This window comes from Belonocnema kinseyi, chromosome 9 (genome assembly GCF_010883055.1).
Source record: "Belonocnema kinseyi isolate 2016_QV_RU_SX_M_011 chromosome 9, B_treatae_v1, whole genome shotgun sequence".
NCBI lineage: Eukaryota > Metazoa > Arthropoda > Insecta > Hymenoptera > Cynipidae > Belonocnema > Belonocnema kinseyi.
Window position 1 is genome coordinate 100,083,804 of NC_046665.1, and position 17,191 is coordinate 100,100,994.

The window sequence follows — 17,191 nt, forward strand, 5'->3', positions numbered from 1 at the left end:
GTGGCCTCAGCTAACTCACGCACTTTTAATCTTCTATCCTTCAACGCCATATCGTGGATTTTATTGATGATTTCGGGAGTACTTGCTTCTACGGGCCTTCCTAAACGTGGTTCGTCAATTATTGATGTACAACCACGCTTAAATTCATTTACCCAGTTATAAACCGTTGCCAAGACAGGGGCAGATGTGCCATGAACTGAGTCCAATTCATTTTTTATCTCATGTGGAGTTAAACCCTTTAAATGAAAATGTTTCATTACTGCTCTGAACTCGTTTTTTTTTCATTTTTCTTAACGAACAATTTTTTTTTCAATTGGTTATAAAAACACGTAAACTCAGAAGACGTGGACTGTGACTGCACCATATATCTAGTCGGGAGTGGTGCTGACTGAAAACAGATGATTTGGAGCGATTCGCGCGCCAGTTGTTGGTCATTCTAAGGACTTAATCAGTTATTGCATTTTTCAAAAAAAATCGCAAGGTTTGAATCGAATTTTGACATCAAATTTGTTTATCAGGAAAATAAAAAACCCATTAGTACGGGGTAACATTAAAATTCTGTTATCCTAATGTTACTTCTTCGGACGTGAAAGTTTTGAATATTCGGGTAGCTCGAAACTTTCGTGTGCCCCGCATGTGTTTGAGCACTCAAGACTTTTAAGAACTCTGTAGCTTTTCTTTTTCTGAAAGCTTTTGAGTATTTGAAAGATCGGATTTGGCTGAAAGTCGACTCGATACCAGAAGCTATTTTCTTAAAGCATATATTTCCATACAGCGCCAACTGTTTTGTTTGTAATTACATAGGTTAGTAGAGACAGAGTAAAAGAATGTACTTTACGAAAATATTTGAATTTGAAAAAATAGAAACAATTTTATAAAAACTGACAGATAAAATTACATAAATTATTAAATCAAAGTTTGACAGGCAATTAAGCCAAAAATATTCATGACAAAATATATTGAGAAACTGCTTTTTACAAAAAAGCTACAAAACATTTCTGAATCAATTTTAAACAGGTATTTGATTCATTTTAAAGCTTAGAAGCATTATATTATACTTAACATCCATCTCCCATGTCCAGAAAAATACATTTGATGCCGAAAAGTTTAAAAATGACTAAAATAGCTTTTTAACATTTTTATGGGGTTCTTTATAAAAACTATTTCCTAATATATCTCATTATAAATATTTTTTACTTATTTAGCTAACATTGATTTCACAAATTTATGTACTAGTACTCGACAAATTGTTTGCATTGCAGATTTTTTAGGTCGGATTTCATGTTTTTTTTTTGTTTTTTTTTTATAAGTTAGGTACGGTCAATTAATTTAATTTTTTTTAATTACCAATTTGATCAAATTAAATAATTTATTTATTCTATGAGTTAATTTAATGGGGCCATTAATCAAAGAAAGCATTATCATCACTCATGGCGGTATGTTGGGAATACAGGAAGCTCTTTATCATAAAGTTCCTATGATAGGGATGCCATTAATATCTGACCAGTTTTAAAACGTAGAAACATTTGTAAACAAAAATATATGTATCCATCTGGATGAAAACAAATATCTTCACATTTTCAGATGAAGCTTTCAGTGCCATTATTAATGATCCTGATTACAGATTGATTTCAAAAAAGAATAAAAAATTTTGTAATTAGGAATCCTTTTTCTTTTGCTTATAAGGGGCTATATCGAAATAAAATTTCTGAGAATAAAATTTGCTATTATTTTTGGAAAGCTGCTGAACATGAATTTCAACTTTTCGCGAAAGTCTAAATGAGCCATATGGACGCGGCAATTTTTTGGGTCAGATATGTTTCAAGAAATGGAGGAAATTCTTTAAGATCATCAGCAGTGAGGTGGTGAGCAGTGAGCATTGTTAGGAATCGCTCTTTTAAATGTTTACGGTTTTATTCTCTTCAGCCTTATAAAACTAATTTATTTTGCTATACTTACTGGCAAGTTTGTTTTAAGAAGATGCTTCGAAACTTTTATTATACTCCTAAAAATGAAATGTTTAAATTGCATGCAAAAATACAATAATTTCGTATAAATGTGATTACGATATTTCTTTGACAATTTTTATCATCATTTAACTCACTTACAAAATATCGTTTATGATTGCAAAAAGAATTGACGTGATAATTGCTCCTCGGATATTTTTTTTTAATTTTCAGGACAAGAATAAGCTTGGAAATAAATAATTGTAAAAAATTTTCTTTCAAATGGAGTTGTTTGAAGTTTTTGTCATGTTTTTCGATGATGACCAATTTTGAAGTCTATTTTATTCTCCACCAATTATTGTCTGCAAAACAGTTGTATTTCTTTTTCGAAAGCAACCGTCCGAATAAACGTCTTCAAAGTGTAAAAAATTATCTTTTTTGTGACAAACCAAAATGCCTCAGCACTTGAATGGCGATAGGATTCAGTACGTGACTAGGACATCCATACGATCCATAACAAAAAATTATTACAGCATTTTGTTTCAACAGAAAGTTTAATTTGACTGTACTATAAAATAACTTGATTCTATTTACAATAAGAAAAAGGTTTCAAATAAATAATAACCTAAAATAGTGGTTCAGGTGGTTAGTTGTTCGGACTTCACGTTCCAGGTCTGAGATTCTATCCCTGACTCAGTACCTCTTGAAATTGTTCTGAGTACTTTTACCCTATTTCTGATGGATAGGATGCCACCTTAAACTGTAGGCTTGCCCATTATGCATTTGTCTACAACCCAGTCCGTAGATGATAGGGTAAAAAACGAGGCTTTGTTTAGAATGTCCAATTAGGCATACTGCTCTTCTTATCAGATCACTCGATTATATTGCAAAAAATGCGTCCGTCACTTAAAAAAAAAACCTCAAATGTCAACGTTTTGAGACCCTCTGACCCTGAAAAACAGGTTTTTAACCATTTGTAAGTATGTATCCCTGTATGCGTGTCTGTATTTAAGTGTGCATGTATGTTTGTCTATGAGTACGATAACTTTTGAAAAATTTATTCTATTTCATTGACCTTTAGTAGACTCTTTGAATGTTAGAAACTGAAGGTTAAATTCGTTAGCCAAGTTATTTTGGATAAAAATTCAAAAAGTTGAAGCTGTTTAAATATTGTGGAGACCATTTTTTAAGATTTGTTAATTCTGTGTAAGGCTATTTATATATAAATACTATAGTACTCGAAAATTTTAACGACTTTTCCTAATGATTTTTTTTTCGATTAAAAGAAAACTGTTAGAGTTATAGTATTTTAAATATCTAAGAAAAAACGCAAACTAAGATTTCAAGCCCAAAAATGCACGATACAAAAAAAGGAGCAAAAAATCTGCTTTTTGAAAGCCCTACAAGGTTATCATAACAACTTTTTTAATTTTTTTGAAAAATTCAAATTTTTATCTCACAAAAAATAAAGAAAAATAAAGAATTACATTCTGCCGTCAAACTATACAAGATACAAAAAGAGATGAATAGAAAAAATTGGGCGCTTAAAAAATCTACAAATTTGCTATAAATCCTTTTTTGATAGAAGGTATGGTTTTTGTTTTATTCGTATAAAAACAAAATTAAAAATAGAGAAATTAAATTTGTGCACAAACGACACAATCTATGAAAAAAATGAATGGACAAAAATTGTTCTTCCAAACAAGAGCTACACATTTTTAATTACATTTTTTTTCATAGAAGCGTAGCTTTTGTTTAAATAGTAAAAAATGACATTAAATATAAATAAATTACATCTTTTGAAAATCAGAACAAGGTAAGAATGAAAATTGATAGACACAAATTTTTCACCTAAAAAGGGTCTTAAAATTTGTTATTAATCATTCTTATATTAGGACCAGTCGATTTTCTTTTAATCTTTAAAAACAGGATTAGAAATAAAAAATTTAAGCTTTGGAAAACTACACAAGCGCGCTTAAATTGCGAGCGAAGCAAGCCGCACGCGCAACACCTGATGAGCAAGTGGACGAGCGAAAGGCAAATTTTTTTTTAAATAATTTCCTTTAAATTAGGGCAAAAAATTTTTGTCCTTGTTTAACCAAATTTTTCCTTCAACAAAATGTTTCTCCGTCTTTGAAATGAGTGCAGATTTTTGTATCAGCTGCTTAATAATTACACAGGCCCACAAAAAATGTTCTGAGTCTTAGATGCCAATATGATATACCTATGTATTTTTTCCAAAGTCTGGTGAACCACTTTCTCGCGATGAGTTACTTTAACTAACATTTTTTCGATGACCATCCCACTAGTCGAAGTTGGCAAAACGTAGTTTTGGTTCGGAATAAATTTGTTATTATACCAAAACATCGATTTTTTATCAGAAAATTATCTAAGTTTTTATTGCTTATCTTAAGTAATAATTATCCAATGAAAAAGTTTCATAAGAAAAATTTGTCGGCCGCATTAAGCTGAATAAGAATGTATATTTTGTTTCACGTTTCAGCCACTTATTTTATCGCTACATTTTCCCGGCTGGATAATAGTTCTACGCGGTTTCGAGCACTTGACAAGTTGTTTCATCCGTCACCTCAATTTTCGTTCAAAATAACGTAGAAACTTTGTTATTTGGAACTATTTCATTTTAAATAAAAAAAATTATTTTCGTTTTAATCTATATTAAAGAAATATTTATAAATTAAATCATATAATTATTTTAAATATTTAATTCAGATAAAAAAAATAATTAAAATTAACTTTTGATAATTTTACGTGTACATTCTGAAATATTACATATCGTATTGGATTTCCAAAAACTATTGCGATTTTACTATTTTGGGGAAATCCTAAGGTTGAATGTGGGCTTGAAAGTGATCACGCTCAAATTTGTAATATTACCAAAAATTTCATTCGTGAAATTACAAACGCTTTTGAATCTCGTGTTCATTTTTTACAGTGTAGGGGTTAACCGGGTTGCATATTCGGTTTCAGCAGGAAAAAATACATAGAAATATTTTACTGGCATCCAAGACTCAGAAAACTAAGTTTTTTGTGGGCCTGTGTTATCTGCAGTTGAGTCCATTCATAAACTAAGCAGTGCGCAAGAATGTCAGGTTCATCACATGATAAACTGATAAGTTGAGTAAAGTGCGAAGGGCATATTTTTCCAGATGAGATAAAACTGGACTTGAAACGAACCTAACTACGGAATCCAAAAAATGACATTTCTACAAGTAAGTTTGTGAAGTGAGTTCATTTTCTACAAGTGATTACAAACCATAGAAATAAATGTGAAACATAAATAGTTGGGTTTTTACTAAAATCTCTCTTCTAGAAGGAAATTGTACTATAATACGAAAAATGTCTTATCTACGAAAATTGCCTCTATTATTATTTATCATTTCTCTGTACATTATGAAGACTCATTCGGAAAGAATATTAGGTGTTTTTCCTTTCAACGGAAAGAGTCACAATAACGTTTTCAATGCTTTAATGAAAAGCTTGGCGAAAAAAGGGCATCAGGTCGATGTTATTACCCATTATCCGCTGAAAAATCCGCCAAAAAATTATAAAACTATTTTCAACTTAAATGGTACCAGACCTGATTACGTCAACAATATATCCATAAAGTGTCTTTCACAAGAGTGCGGAGATCCTATATCCTTTTTTGCAATTGTTGCTGGAAATGAAATTTGCGAACTACTATCCCTTCAAGAAATGCAAAATATTATTAAAAATATATCTGATGATCCACCTTACGATCTTGTGATTACCGAGGTTAGTACAAAAATTGAAAAAATATCTGCTAAGAAAATAGCTGAATCTGACAAAACAGGATACATTTTTTTAAATAAACCTATGAATTTCATTTTTCTTTAACCAGATTTTCTTAAAATATAATAAAAAGAGTCAAACTAATTCCCATCCTAAAGTTGGCTTAATATAATAGTATAATATCTAAATCTATCAATAGAAAAGAAAACTATAAATATTTTATCATCTGTTAATAATTTTGGTGAAAATTCTAGTATCCATTCTCTTAGGCGCGAAAAAAAACCGTACAATAAATTTGGAAAAAAAAATTAAAACTGAAGATTTATTAAAATTTGAAAATTTTAGTCCTTTTTTCTTTGAACAATTATAACTTTGGTGATATTAATTTTATAAGTTGTATTTTTTACAAATTATTCCTAATAAGACGCAGTTTTAGAGACACTTTTCAGATAATAGTACATTCTACACCTAGAGGGAGCAGAGGGACTTTCTCGACTTGTGTATGTTTTCAGTACTAATCTTCAGTTCGCGCCTCCCTTGGCCCATGCGATATTCTTTATAACAAATGGATGATTTCGAACATTTCTCGCATTATAGTCATCATTTCAGTCCATTTTAGATTTCGAATAAAGCAGGCATGATTTAAAGTAATTTTAAGGGTAAGTTAGGATTAAAAATCTGTATACATTTACGAAAATTTTTGGTAGTTTACAGTAATTTTATTAATTATATATGGTAATTTTTCATAAATTACCGTAAAATTCCATTTAAAACATTTTTATAAAATTCTGGAATTTTATCAAATTTTTTGGTAATTAATGATAATTTTACAGATAAAGCTGGTGACTTACCACGAATCACCCAAAATTCAATTTGAAACATTTTTATAAACTTTCACAAATTTATAAAATTTGGTGGTTATTATTATTACGCCATTAGGCCATTTTCCTTTCGGGGTAAGCGTGGCTCACTCGGTGGGGAAAAGAGTAATGTGGGGAAGGGATAGAAAATTTTCTGATTGATTCAGAATTCTCGTGCTATTTAAGTAAATAACACGTTCGTTCCACAACACTGCTCTGACCCAGGTTGCTGATCAATCTCTCTAGCAAACACCCCAAGTGAAAATCCTCACAAAGTCGTTTTTTAAGGCTCCCCACTTGGGTCCATTAGCGGCTAAGGTCTTTTTTTTCAGGCGTCATTCACTCTACTGACACTCTTTTTATTAACTGTTTTTTATTAACATACTTTCCTGTCCTGGCATACTTCTCTAGCTTTTTTCATGTGGTAATTTATGGTAACTTAAAATCCATTACCCCAAATTTAATTTAAAAATTTCTATAGATTTTCGGAAATTTGTGGAAATTTACGGTAATTTGATTAATTATATATGGGAATTTTCCATTAATTACCTAAAAATTCAATTTTAAACATTTTTATAGATAAATTTCTGGAATTTCATGCATGCTTTTGGCAATTTATGGTAACGTTACAGATAATTTATGGAAAGTTGCCATACATTGCCAAAAATTCAATTTAAAATGTCTATAAATTTCAGGTAATTTATGGTAATTTTTGGTAATTTATGATAACTTTACAGATAAAACTTACCATGAATCACCCAAAATTGAATGTGAAAGATTCTTATAAATTTTCGGAAATAAATGAAATTTTGTAGTAATTTATGATGGTAATATTACAGGTAATTTATGGCAAATTATCATAAATTGCACAACATGTAATTTTAAAATGTCTTTAAATTTCGGGAAATCCATGGCGATTTTCGGTAATTTATGGTAATTTTACAGGTAAATATAGTAAGCTACCAGAAATTTCGGAAAATTTTTTTAATTTTGTAGTAATTTATGGTAATATCACACGAAATTTATGGAGACTTGAAAAAACTTACCCAAAATTCAATTTTCAAATTTCTATAAATTTCCGAAAATTTTTGGTAATTTACGATAATTTGACCAATCATTTTTATTATTCCCCACTGCCGTAACTTTTTAATTTCTAGGGAATAAAAAGTAGAGCTTTAGCCGCGCTTCATAAATCTTGAAAAGGGCGGAAATCATGCATGTGTCAAGAAAAACATTTTTTTAAACTTCCTTTCTCAAAGACTAAGAGAAATCTCATTTTTAATAATCACAGCGCTCTAAGAGGATATTGTAGGCTATCTGTTAAAAAAGAATGAAAGAAAATAAAAAGCGATTTTTTTTATTCGGTTGGAATATTTTTTTTTATCAAAGAAGTATTTGGAAATTTTGTTTTCAAAAAATATTTTTCAAAGCTGCATCTTATGACATATAATTAATAAAAAGACATTAATAGCAGTTGTGAAAGTTACAAAAAAAATACAACAATATTCAACTTTGAATATCTCCTAAGCGTTTTAAATTTTTCAAACAATATTATATGACTTTTCTTTGAACACCTTAAAGAACGAATACTATAGAATGTTCATCAAAATTAATAATAAAATCTGAAAAGCTTCAGAATATTTGATATGAAATATAGGCCCAGAAAACAAGAAATTCATAAAGTGAGCCAAATTTTTTATGAATCTAATACAGATATAAAAACTATATTAAAACCTAAGATTTAAAAAATAAAATTTTTAATCAAATATCTTCTATTTACAAAATATTAATTTGTAATAAAGCTTGTCTTGCTTTTAATTTCTTCTTAATTCATACATTTATTTATGCTATTCCGTGAAAAATAACTTTTTTAACCGCATCGAAAACTAATGCGTTTCTGGAACTATCAAACTGTATTTTAAAAAGCACAAACCACTGATTCCAGATAGCGCTAAAAAAATGTATTCGATTAGAAAAATGCTGAATCTATATAATCAACTATACAAAATATTTTCTCAGAGTGGCCGTTTGAATCGAAGAAAAAAATCTCCAGTTTTTTTACAGTTCGAAAACATTTTTCAGGGTAAAATAAATTTAAAAATTTGAATTCTGAATCTAACCATTTTTTCATTTAACTTAATGAAAAATGAACTGCAACTTAAATCACTCTGGATGGAACTCTTGAATTTCGAACTTTTAAAATTGAAGTTTAAACGTTTTATAATTAAAGAATGTTCTATTCAAATTTTCAATAAATTTCACATGTAATAACTTACACGTATAAAATGGAAAGTGCTAACACTTTTCAATTGTACATTTTTAAACTAAATGCATTTAAACTGAATAATTTAGAATTTTTTACTTTTATCATTGGAGAGTTCAAAGATTCAAATTGAGTTCCAAAAATATAAATCCATGTTATCATTTCCAATGCTTTGAATTGAAAAATCAATTAATGAATTTTAAAAGTTTTGAAATTATAGTATTTATCCATTTTTAAGCTAGAAAAATTTAAACTTGCGAGATTAAATTCTTCTAAGCTGAAAAATGTTTATATTAGAAGTTGAGTTATTTTAATTTTAAATAACTCGGATATCCTTGAAAAGCTTTACAATTTTATTTAAAAGCCTTCGAAAATCTACGTGTTGTATCAAATTATTTAAAATTTAAAATTATTATTCGAATTTTTCATAACTTCTAAATATGTTTTAAAATTATTCGAATTTCAAATAACTTTTTTAATGAAAATCATTTCCAATTTACGTGGATATAAGAACATTTTTTTATTCTTTTAAAGCCTTTCAAATTCTTAAAAGCTTATACATTTTTTATTCAAAATCTGAAAAAATCTACATTTTGTTTAAAATTAGACCATGGCTATTTGCACCAGAATTTCGGTTACACTTCATTTAAATTATTTAAAATCATTTAAAGTTTTAACTTAATTTTAATCTCTTCAAAACCTCTAAATACCTCTAGAAATTACTGGAATTATTCTATAAATAATAAGGGTTCAATTGTTTTATGACTAAGGCGTTTGAATTTAATCAGTTCGATATTGAACGTTAAACCCGAGAAATTCTTAAATTCGAACGGATTTAGAATCGTCTCAACAAACCAATTATTTTTCAATATCGCATATGTTGAATATCCCATTGAAACTAAATGATACCATAATTAAGGAACATATAAATCCAACTAATAATTTAAAAAATGATTACCGTCGAACAATTGAAATTTTCTTTAAAAATTAGTAAATTCCTGGTCAAAAAATAAATTCAATATCATTTCCCGGTTTTTCCCGATATCAAAAAATTCACAGTTCAGCTACCGCCATGATTTAATCACGTTTATTTAATGGCTTCAAGTATATAATCTTTATATAAAAATATAAATGTGTGAGTTTTCGAATTTCCCCGAATTCGTGTATAATTAATAATTTGGAGTGTGCTAGACCCACTCATGGCCAGCCTCCCCTATATATTTCATTTTTTTCTTTTTAGTGACATACCTGCCTACTTAGGTGGTCCAAAAAACGCTTTTCGAGCGACAGGGAAAATCACCCCCACCCCCCTTACACCCACCCAAGTTCCCATTTCCAGAGAAAATAAATTCGTAATTTTTTTTCGAAATTCAAATATTAATAGGTGTTACCGGACACTTCAAAATCCCATTTGATAAACATGTGGAAATTTTGGATTTTCGAACAATTGAACTCATGCTCTAGGATTTCATTAACACCTGCCAATCTGCCCCCAAATATGACCCAAAAATTCTTAAAACTACATTCTACGTATTATTGTTAATTTTTAGGAGTTTCTGTCGTGTTTTTCATACAAATAATTACTAATGGACAATTTGAATATTTCCCATGATTTTCTAAACAATATTTAATTTTTTAAATTAATGTAACTTTTATTTCAGTTTTTAGAAACATTATGTAATTATTTCAACAGTTAATTATAGTTTATTTACAACATTGATCAAAATTGAGTCAGGGATGTCAAATTTTTTCTGTAATTGGTATCATATGTTACTTTTTTGCATAATTACAAAATTTCGATACATTTTTTCTAATTTTCAACAAATCTCTATTTGTTTAAGTAATTTACACTTGCTCAAGGAGTTTTTTTCGATAACTTTAAAAAAATTAAATAAAATAGACTACATACAATTATTTTCTGACTCTATAGTCTATAAAAAATATATTAACCATTTTTTAATTCTTTCAACAAATATAATTTTTGTAAACAATTATTTCTCCAAAAATATTTTTAAAATAGTATTTTCTAAATTAAACATAATATTTAATGATTTCGAGTAGCAGTAAATTCTGCTTACAGCTTTATGTTCTTGCTTATACAAATAATTTTATTTTTTTTAATGTCCTTTAAAGTGAGTATGGATGGTTCACATATTTTTTGTAGCATTATTAAAATTAAATCATGAAATCATAATAAAATTAAAAGTATAAAAGCGAATTATTGTATAATCTAGATTTTTACACTCTTTACCATGGTTATATTATAAAAAAGTACATTCACTAATGCAAATTATAATTAAAGTTTCAACAGTTTCTCTGAACAACATTTATGAGGACAATGTACTATATTTTAGGTTATTTATAATAATTAAATTAATAAAAACATTACTTTTGAAAAAAACTGCTTGATAACGAGAAATGTGGAGCAAAAACAGTGCTTACAAAAAGTATTAAAAAATGACAGAAAACAGTTTCCAGATATGATAAATAATTAATTGTCTTTGGCCAATAGAATTTGAAAGTCTTTTATGAATATCAAGCTGACATACTGGAAAAAACAAAAAATACATATTCCATATATTATACATTATTATATATTCAATATGTATTCAATATTATGTTTAATTCAGGAAATATAATTTTAAAAATATGTTAGGAAAAATAATTGTTCAAAAGATGACATTTGTTTAAAGAATTAAAAAATGGCTAATATATATTTTTTTATATACTATACATTCAAAAAAATAATAGTATACATTCTATTTTTTTATGTTATCGATAATAAACTGCCTCAGCAAATAAACATTATTTTAGCAAATAGAGATTTGTCAAAAATTAAAATAAATGTATGAAAATTTGTAATTACTCAACAAAAAGCAGCATAGGCTACTAATTTGAGAAAAAATGGAACATCACTGACTTAATTTTTAAAAATTTTGTAAATAAATAACTGCTTGAATAATGCTATTATGTTTTTAAACAAATTTACTACTCCAAACAATTGCCAGCTATTACATTTCAATCAGAAAATACGATTATTTTTTACGTTTTTTGGAAATAATACGTAAAAATGTATTTTTTTATTTTCGGATCATATTTGAAGCGCTGCAGAGAGGGTGAGGATGATTTAATAAAACTTATTAGTATGGTTTTATTTCATAGACACTCCTCTTCAATCCCTAAAAGCTTGGCAGGTTTTGATGACACCCTGGAGCATGAGTTCTATTTTTCGAAAATCCTTAACATTTCCATATTAATCAAATGGGATTTTGAAGTGGCCGGCGGCACGTGTTAATATTTTAATTTTGAAAAAGAAAAAATTGCGGATTTATTTTCTCCGTAAATGGAAGCTTCGGGGGTTGAGGTGACTTGCCCTCTATGGTGAAAAAAATAGGTTGCAATGCAATTTTGGACCACCCTATTGCACACATGTAAAAAAACAAATAAAAGTTTGTGAAATAAATCTACAGGTGTTTGGAGCCAATTGCTATATCGGATTAGGATCTGCTTTCAAGATACCTGTCATAACTATTGCTCCGAATATAGAATTGCCATGGACTGGTGATGGGGTTGGAAGCCCTACAGCCTCTGCTATTTATGCAGACGCCTCATTGGATAGATATACGGCTTTAACTTTTTGGGAAAGATTAAAAAATACAGTACATTCTCACATAAATAAATATAGATACTTCATTTACACAGAGAAAGCGCAAACCGAGGCAATGAGAAAATATTTAAGTCCTGATATACCGAGCATTCGAGAAATTGAGAGAAATGTGGCTTTAACCTTCGTCAATTCCTATCATCACCCATTTGGTATGAAACCATCAACCCCAGGTTTAATAGAAATTGGTGGTATACATATAGAAGAAAATGATTCGAAATTAACACCTGTAAGTTAGAGGAAACGATGAAAGAGTAGGTCACTAAAATTTTCACAGTTTTCATATAGTTTATAGAAAATAATTTTTAACAGTACTTAAAACCATGGGAAATCTTAACTATTTATTTAATTATATCCACTGGTACCAGGTGCACTCAGTACGGGACCCGTTCATTTTTCGGAACGGTAAAAATTAAGAAAGGTAAAATTTCAGAATGGGTTATAATACATAATGGTAAAACTTAGGAGTAGTAAAAAGTAGGAAAGAGCAATAAGTCGGAAATCTAAAACTCTGAGGTATTTCTTCGGAAACCAAAGAAGCGGAATGGGTGAAAATTCAAAAGCGTTAAAATTAGGAAGGTGAAAAATTAGGAATATTTAAATATACGGAGAGGAAAAATTCGGAAAGTAGAAAAATTCGGAATTGTTAATAAATATACCTATTAGCAGGAGTATAATTGTTTATTTATGGTAGCAAACAAATGTTTATCGTAGTGAATTTAAATATCATATCATAATAAATTTATGTTGTACATTGAAAATTGTTTTTGAATTATATAATGATAAAAAATAATTATTTTTCGTGAAAATTTTAAAATGATGTATATCATAAATTTAGTATGATATGCTAATCAAATTTACTGTGATAAATATGTGCATGCTACCATAAATAAAAAAACTATAGACCTGCTAATAGCAAGATTTATTTACTATTCCGAATTTTTCTACTTTCCGAATTTTTCCTCTCCATATTTTTACTTATTCCTAATTATTCACCCTCCTAATTTTAACGTTTCCGAATTTTTATCCATTCCGCTTCTTTGGTTTCCGAATAAATACTACTCAGAGTTTTGGATTTCTGATTTATCCCTTTTTCCGAATTTTTGGTATTCCTAAGTTTTACTATTATGTATTATAACCCATTCTGAAATTTTACCTTTCTTAAATTTTATCCGTTCCGAAAAATGAACGGGTCCCCTCAGTACACACACACACAGTACCCTATGCACAGTATGCTCACTAGGGTGGGCCAAATTTTTTTAAAAATTTGTATGCATACCGCCAGAAAATCTTCTCGAACCCACAAAAAAATGAAGCCATTTTTTTTATATACAAATTTAATTTATAGGTGGCGCAAGCCCCATGAGGCTTAACACATATTTCCCATAAGAAAAAAATAGCGTTTTGTAATTTTTATTCAAAATTGTCAGTAATTGCTAAATCGAGTTTTAATTGGACATTACTCTTCACAATTAGCCATATCATATGAATAAAATATTACTTTTTAAATATCAACCACATTATTCTATTGTATAATGTCCCAAAAAAACCCCATAAGTAAAAAAATGGGTTTTGCGAGTTTTAGATGCTAATTAGGGTTTTTTTGCTGTTTTTAAATGCAAATTGGTTTTAATTCATGAAATACTGCTTTCTACTTATTACCAGGTGTTTACAAAAATATTCAAAAAATTTATTATTGTATTTAGCAATTGCCTCTTAATTAATCTTAACAAACATAATTGTTTTAACACTTTTTTTTAATAATAATATTTTTGAATAATGCTAGAAGTTGTGGCTTTTCTAAAATTAACAGCTTTTTTCAACTTTTCACTTAAAGCGGCACATCGAGTTGAAAATTAGGGATAATAAATAAGAAGCACTAAAAAGGTGAGTCTGATCCTCAATCTTTATAATTATAAAAATGTTTTCTTTTTCTTTTGTAAACAATTTTATTATTTTTTTTTTTTCATAATTAAAGTGAACCTCTTCTATAGCGCCGACTTTGGGGCTGACGGCAAGTGGAAACTAACTTGTTATAGCCCGCTCCGCTTTTGTTTGTTCACGTTTGAGTGCAAGCCTAAGTGACACAGCAGATCTCGCGCGCCCCGCGCAGCTCCAATGACACATGCCTGCGGCGCGGCATCAATTCTCAGAAGGGCTATAGAATGGAGGGCTATTAGAGGATTTCACTCTATTAAAATTTAGAATCAGACCCACCTTTCTTAGTGCTTCTTATTTGTTATCCCAAATTTTCAACTTTATGTAGCGCTTCGTGTCAAAATAAGTTAGGCAATACAAAAAGTGACCCACTCGTCACATGGCCCTCAACAAATTATTATTGTTAATTCCAATTAATAAAAATAGTTCTCTGAGCAATTTATTATTATTTTTAATAATATTCTCTTCGCCTAATAGTACAAAGTTGCAGTTTCTTCTGAAATCTTAAACTATTTATCTATTTTTCATTTGGAGTGATAAATAATTAAGTATAATCAGCAAAAATAATTGTTTAAACACATTTTCACTATTTATAACTATCTTTATCTATTTTAATGCTAAATAGTTGCGGTTTTTTCCTAAAATTGTCAAATTTTTGTTTACTTTTCACCTAGTGAGGTAACAATTAATGAAAGTTAATGAAAAGAATTGTTCCGACAATTTAATTTTGAATTGAATTTTGTTTACCTTTGAATTGCCATTTTAGATATGAAAAAATAGTTCATCAAAATTGGAGATAACCATATTTTAAACAATCTCTTTCTTTTCTATGATCATATTTTTCTGAGATAAAACAGATATTTGAAATATTCTTAAAATTTTGCTATATAAATCATATAAGATATAAATTTTCCTTGAAGCATCTACTGAGAGCTTTATTATTTTTTTCTAACTTGCATAAATTATTAACTTCTTAAGTAAGAAGTTGGCGACAAGTTTCGAAATCAGAAAAAAAACCGCAACTTTCTAGCAATTATCCAAGTAAAGATAATTATGAACAATAATAAATTGTTTCAACAATTATGTTTGTCACCTTACAAACATTAAATATTGGAAAAAGGTAATTGGCGTATAAAGTATAATGTGCGCTAAAAGCTCACAAAATCCATTTTTTCACTTACGAGTTTTTTTTGGATTCTATAAAAAAGACTTATGCGCTTAATATTTCGAAAGTCGTATTTTCGTATTCTATGACTTATTGTAAAGACAAATGTTAAGTTTCAACTCCATTCATCTAATATTAACAATTTTGAATAAAATATACAAAAACGTCTTTCATTTTTATGGACAATACGTGTTAAAACTTCAACTGGCTTGCGCAACTTTTACCTTATAACTTTTTTAAAACAGAATAATTTGAATTATATTTTTATGGATTCGAACATATTTTCGGGCGATATGCACATGAATTCGAAAAAATAATATTGTACTAACAAATACTGATTTAACCATACACAATTTCACTGCTGCAGTTTAAAGAGAATAATAAAGCGTTCTATTTTCCTGATTTAGGATCTAGAACGCTGGATGAATGAAAGTACAAAAGGATTTATCTACTTTACATTAGGATCTATGGTGCTCATAGAAACTCTACCTGAAGAAACCCTTCTTGCAATGTATCAATCTTTTTCAAAAATTTCTCCCATAAGGGTGCTAATGAAAATCGCAGATAAGACTAAACTTCTGCCAGGCCTGTCAGAAAATGTGCGGACGTCTTCATTGATCCCTCAAATACCTGTCTTGAGTATGACAAAAGAACGTTTTAGGCTTATTTCACGATATGCAATTGTTTTTAATTTTCGGCTGATGATACTTGAATTTTTCCTCTATTTTTCAGAACATGAAAACATCAAATTATTTATAACTCATGGTGGTATGTTAGGAATACAGGAAGCTTTATATTATAAGGTTCCCATGATTGGGATACCATTATTTTCTGACCAATTTCGAAACGTAGAAACTCTTGTAAGCAAAAATATTGGCACACGTCTGGATTACAACAAAATTACTCAACGATCTTTAGATGAAGCCCTCAATGCCATTCTTAATGATCCTAAATACAGGTTGGTTTCAAAACAGAAATGAAGAATATTGCATTTAGGAACCTTTTTTTTATGGTTAAAAAATGCAGAAATTATATAGAATTGATGAGAACAAAATTTATTAACATTTTTTCAGGGAAGCTGCAGAACGTGAGTCGCGACTTTTTCGCGACAGGCCAATGAGTCCTATGAATACGGCAACTTTTTGGGTTGAATATGTCTTGAGGAATGGAGAAAATTCTTTAAGATCACCAGCAGTGAATCTACATTGGTGGGAAGTTGCTCTTTTAGATGTGTACGGATTTATTATCCTCAGTTTTACTGTGTTAATTTACTTAGTTATATTTATTGTCAAGGTTATTATCAGAAGTTGTTTCAAAAGTTCAACTGCATCAACTCAAGTGAATAAGAAAATTGATTAAGTGATTAACAGACAAAGTGTTTTAAAAAATGAGCACGCAAAGTGCGAAGGACTACTAGAAAAATCAAAAAAATTATATTGTTGAATAGTAAAAGTTCCAATAAGGCAGTTTCTGTTCCTGAATTTCTGAGCAAATTTAACATGTTTGGCAAATCTTTCATATACAAACACGTAGGCTTTATTATTAGTGAGCATGGTAGCAGCCATTTTTTTTACGCATAAGGTA

General features: G+C 28.9%; 1 protein-coding gene across 1 annotated transcript; it reads left to right on the plus strand.

The window, feature by feature from the left end:
• The first annotated feature begins 5,357 nt into the window (after positions 1 to 5,357).
• On the plus strand, positions 5,358 to 16,966 carry LOC117180656 (UDP-glucuronosyltransferase-like). The gene is made up of 5 exons (XM_033373146.1): positions 5,358 to 5,720; positions 12,311 to 12,733; positions 16,015 to 16,246; positions 16,340 to 16,565; positions 16,681 to 16,966. Exons 1-5 carry the CDS (start codon positions 5,358 to 5,360, stop codon positions 16,964 to 16,966), a joined length of 1,530 nt encoding a protein of 509 aa, XP_033229037.1.
• The last annotated feature ends 225 nt before the right edge of the window (positions 16,967 to 17,191 follow it).

Coding starts and splice junctions, on each gene's coding strand:
- LOC117180656 (XM_033373146.1), top strand. CDS start 5,358: ATGAAGACTCATTCGGAAAGAATATTAGGTGTTTTTCCTTTCAACGGA. Junction 5,721..12,310: donor ACGATCTTGTGATTACCGAG/GTTAGTACAAAA, acceptor ATAAATCTACAG/GTGTTTGGAGCCAATTGCTA. Junction 16,566..16,680: donor CTTAATGATCCTAAATACAG/GTTGGTTTCAAA, acceptor ACATTTTTTCAG/GGAAGCTGCAGAACGTGAGT.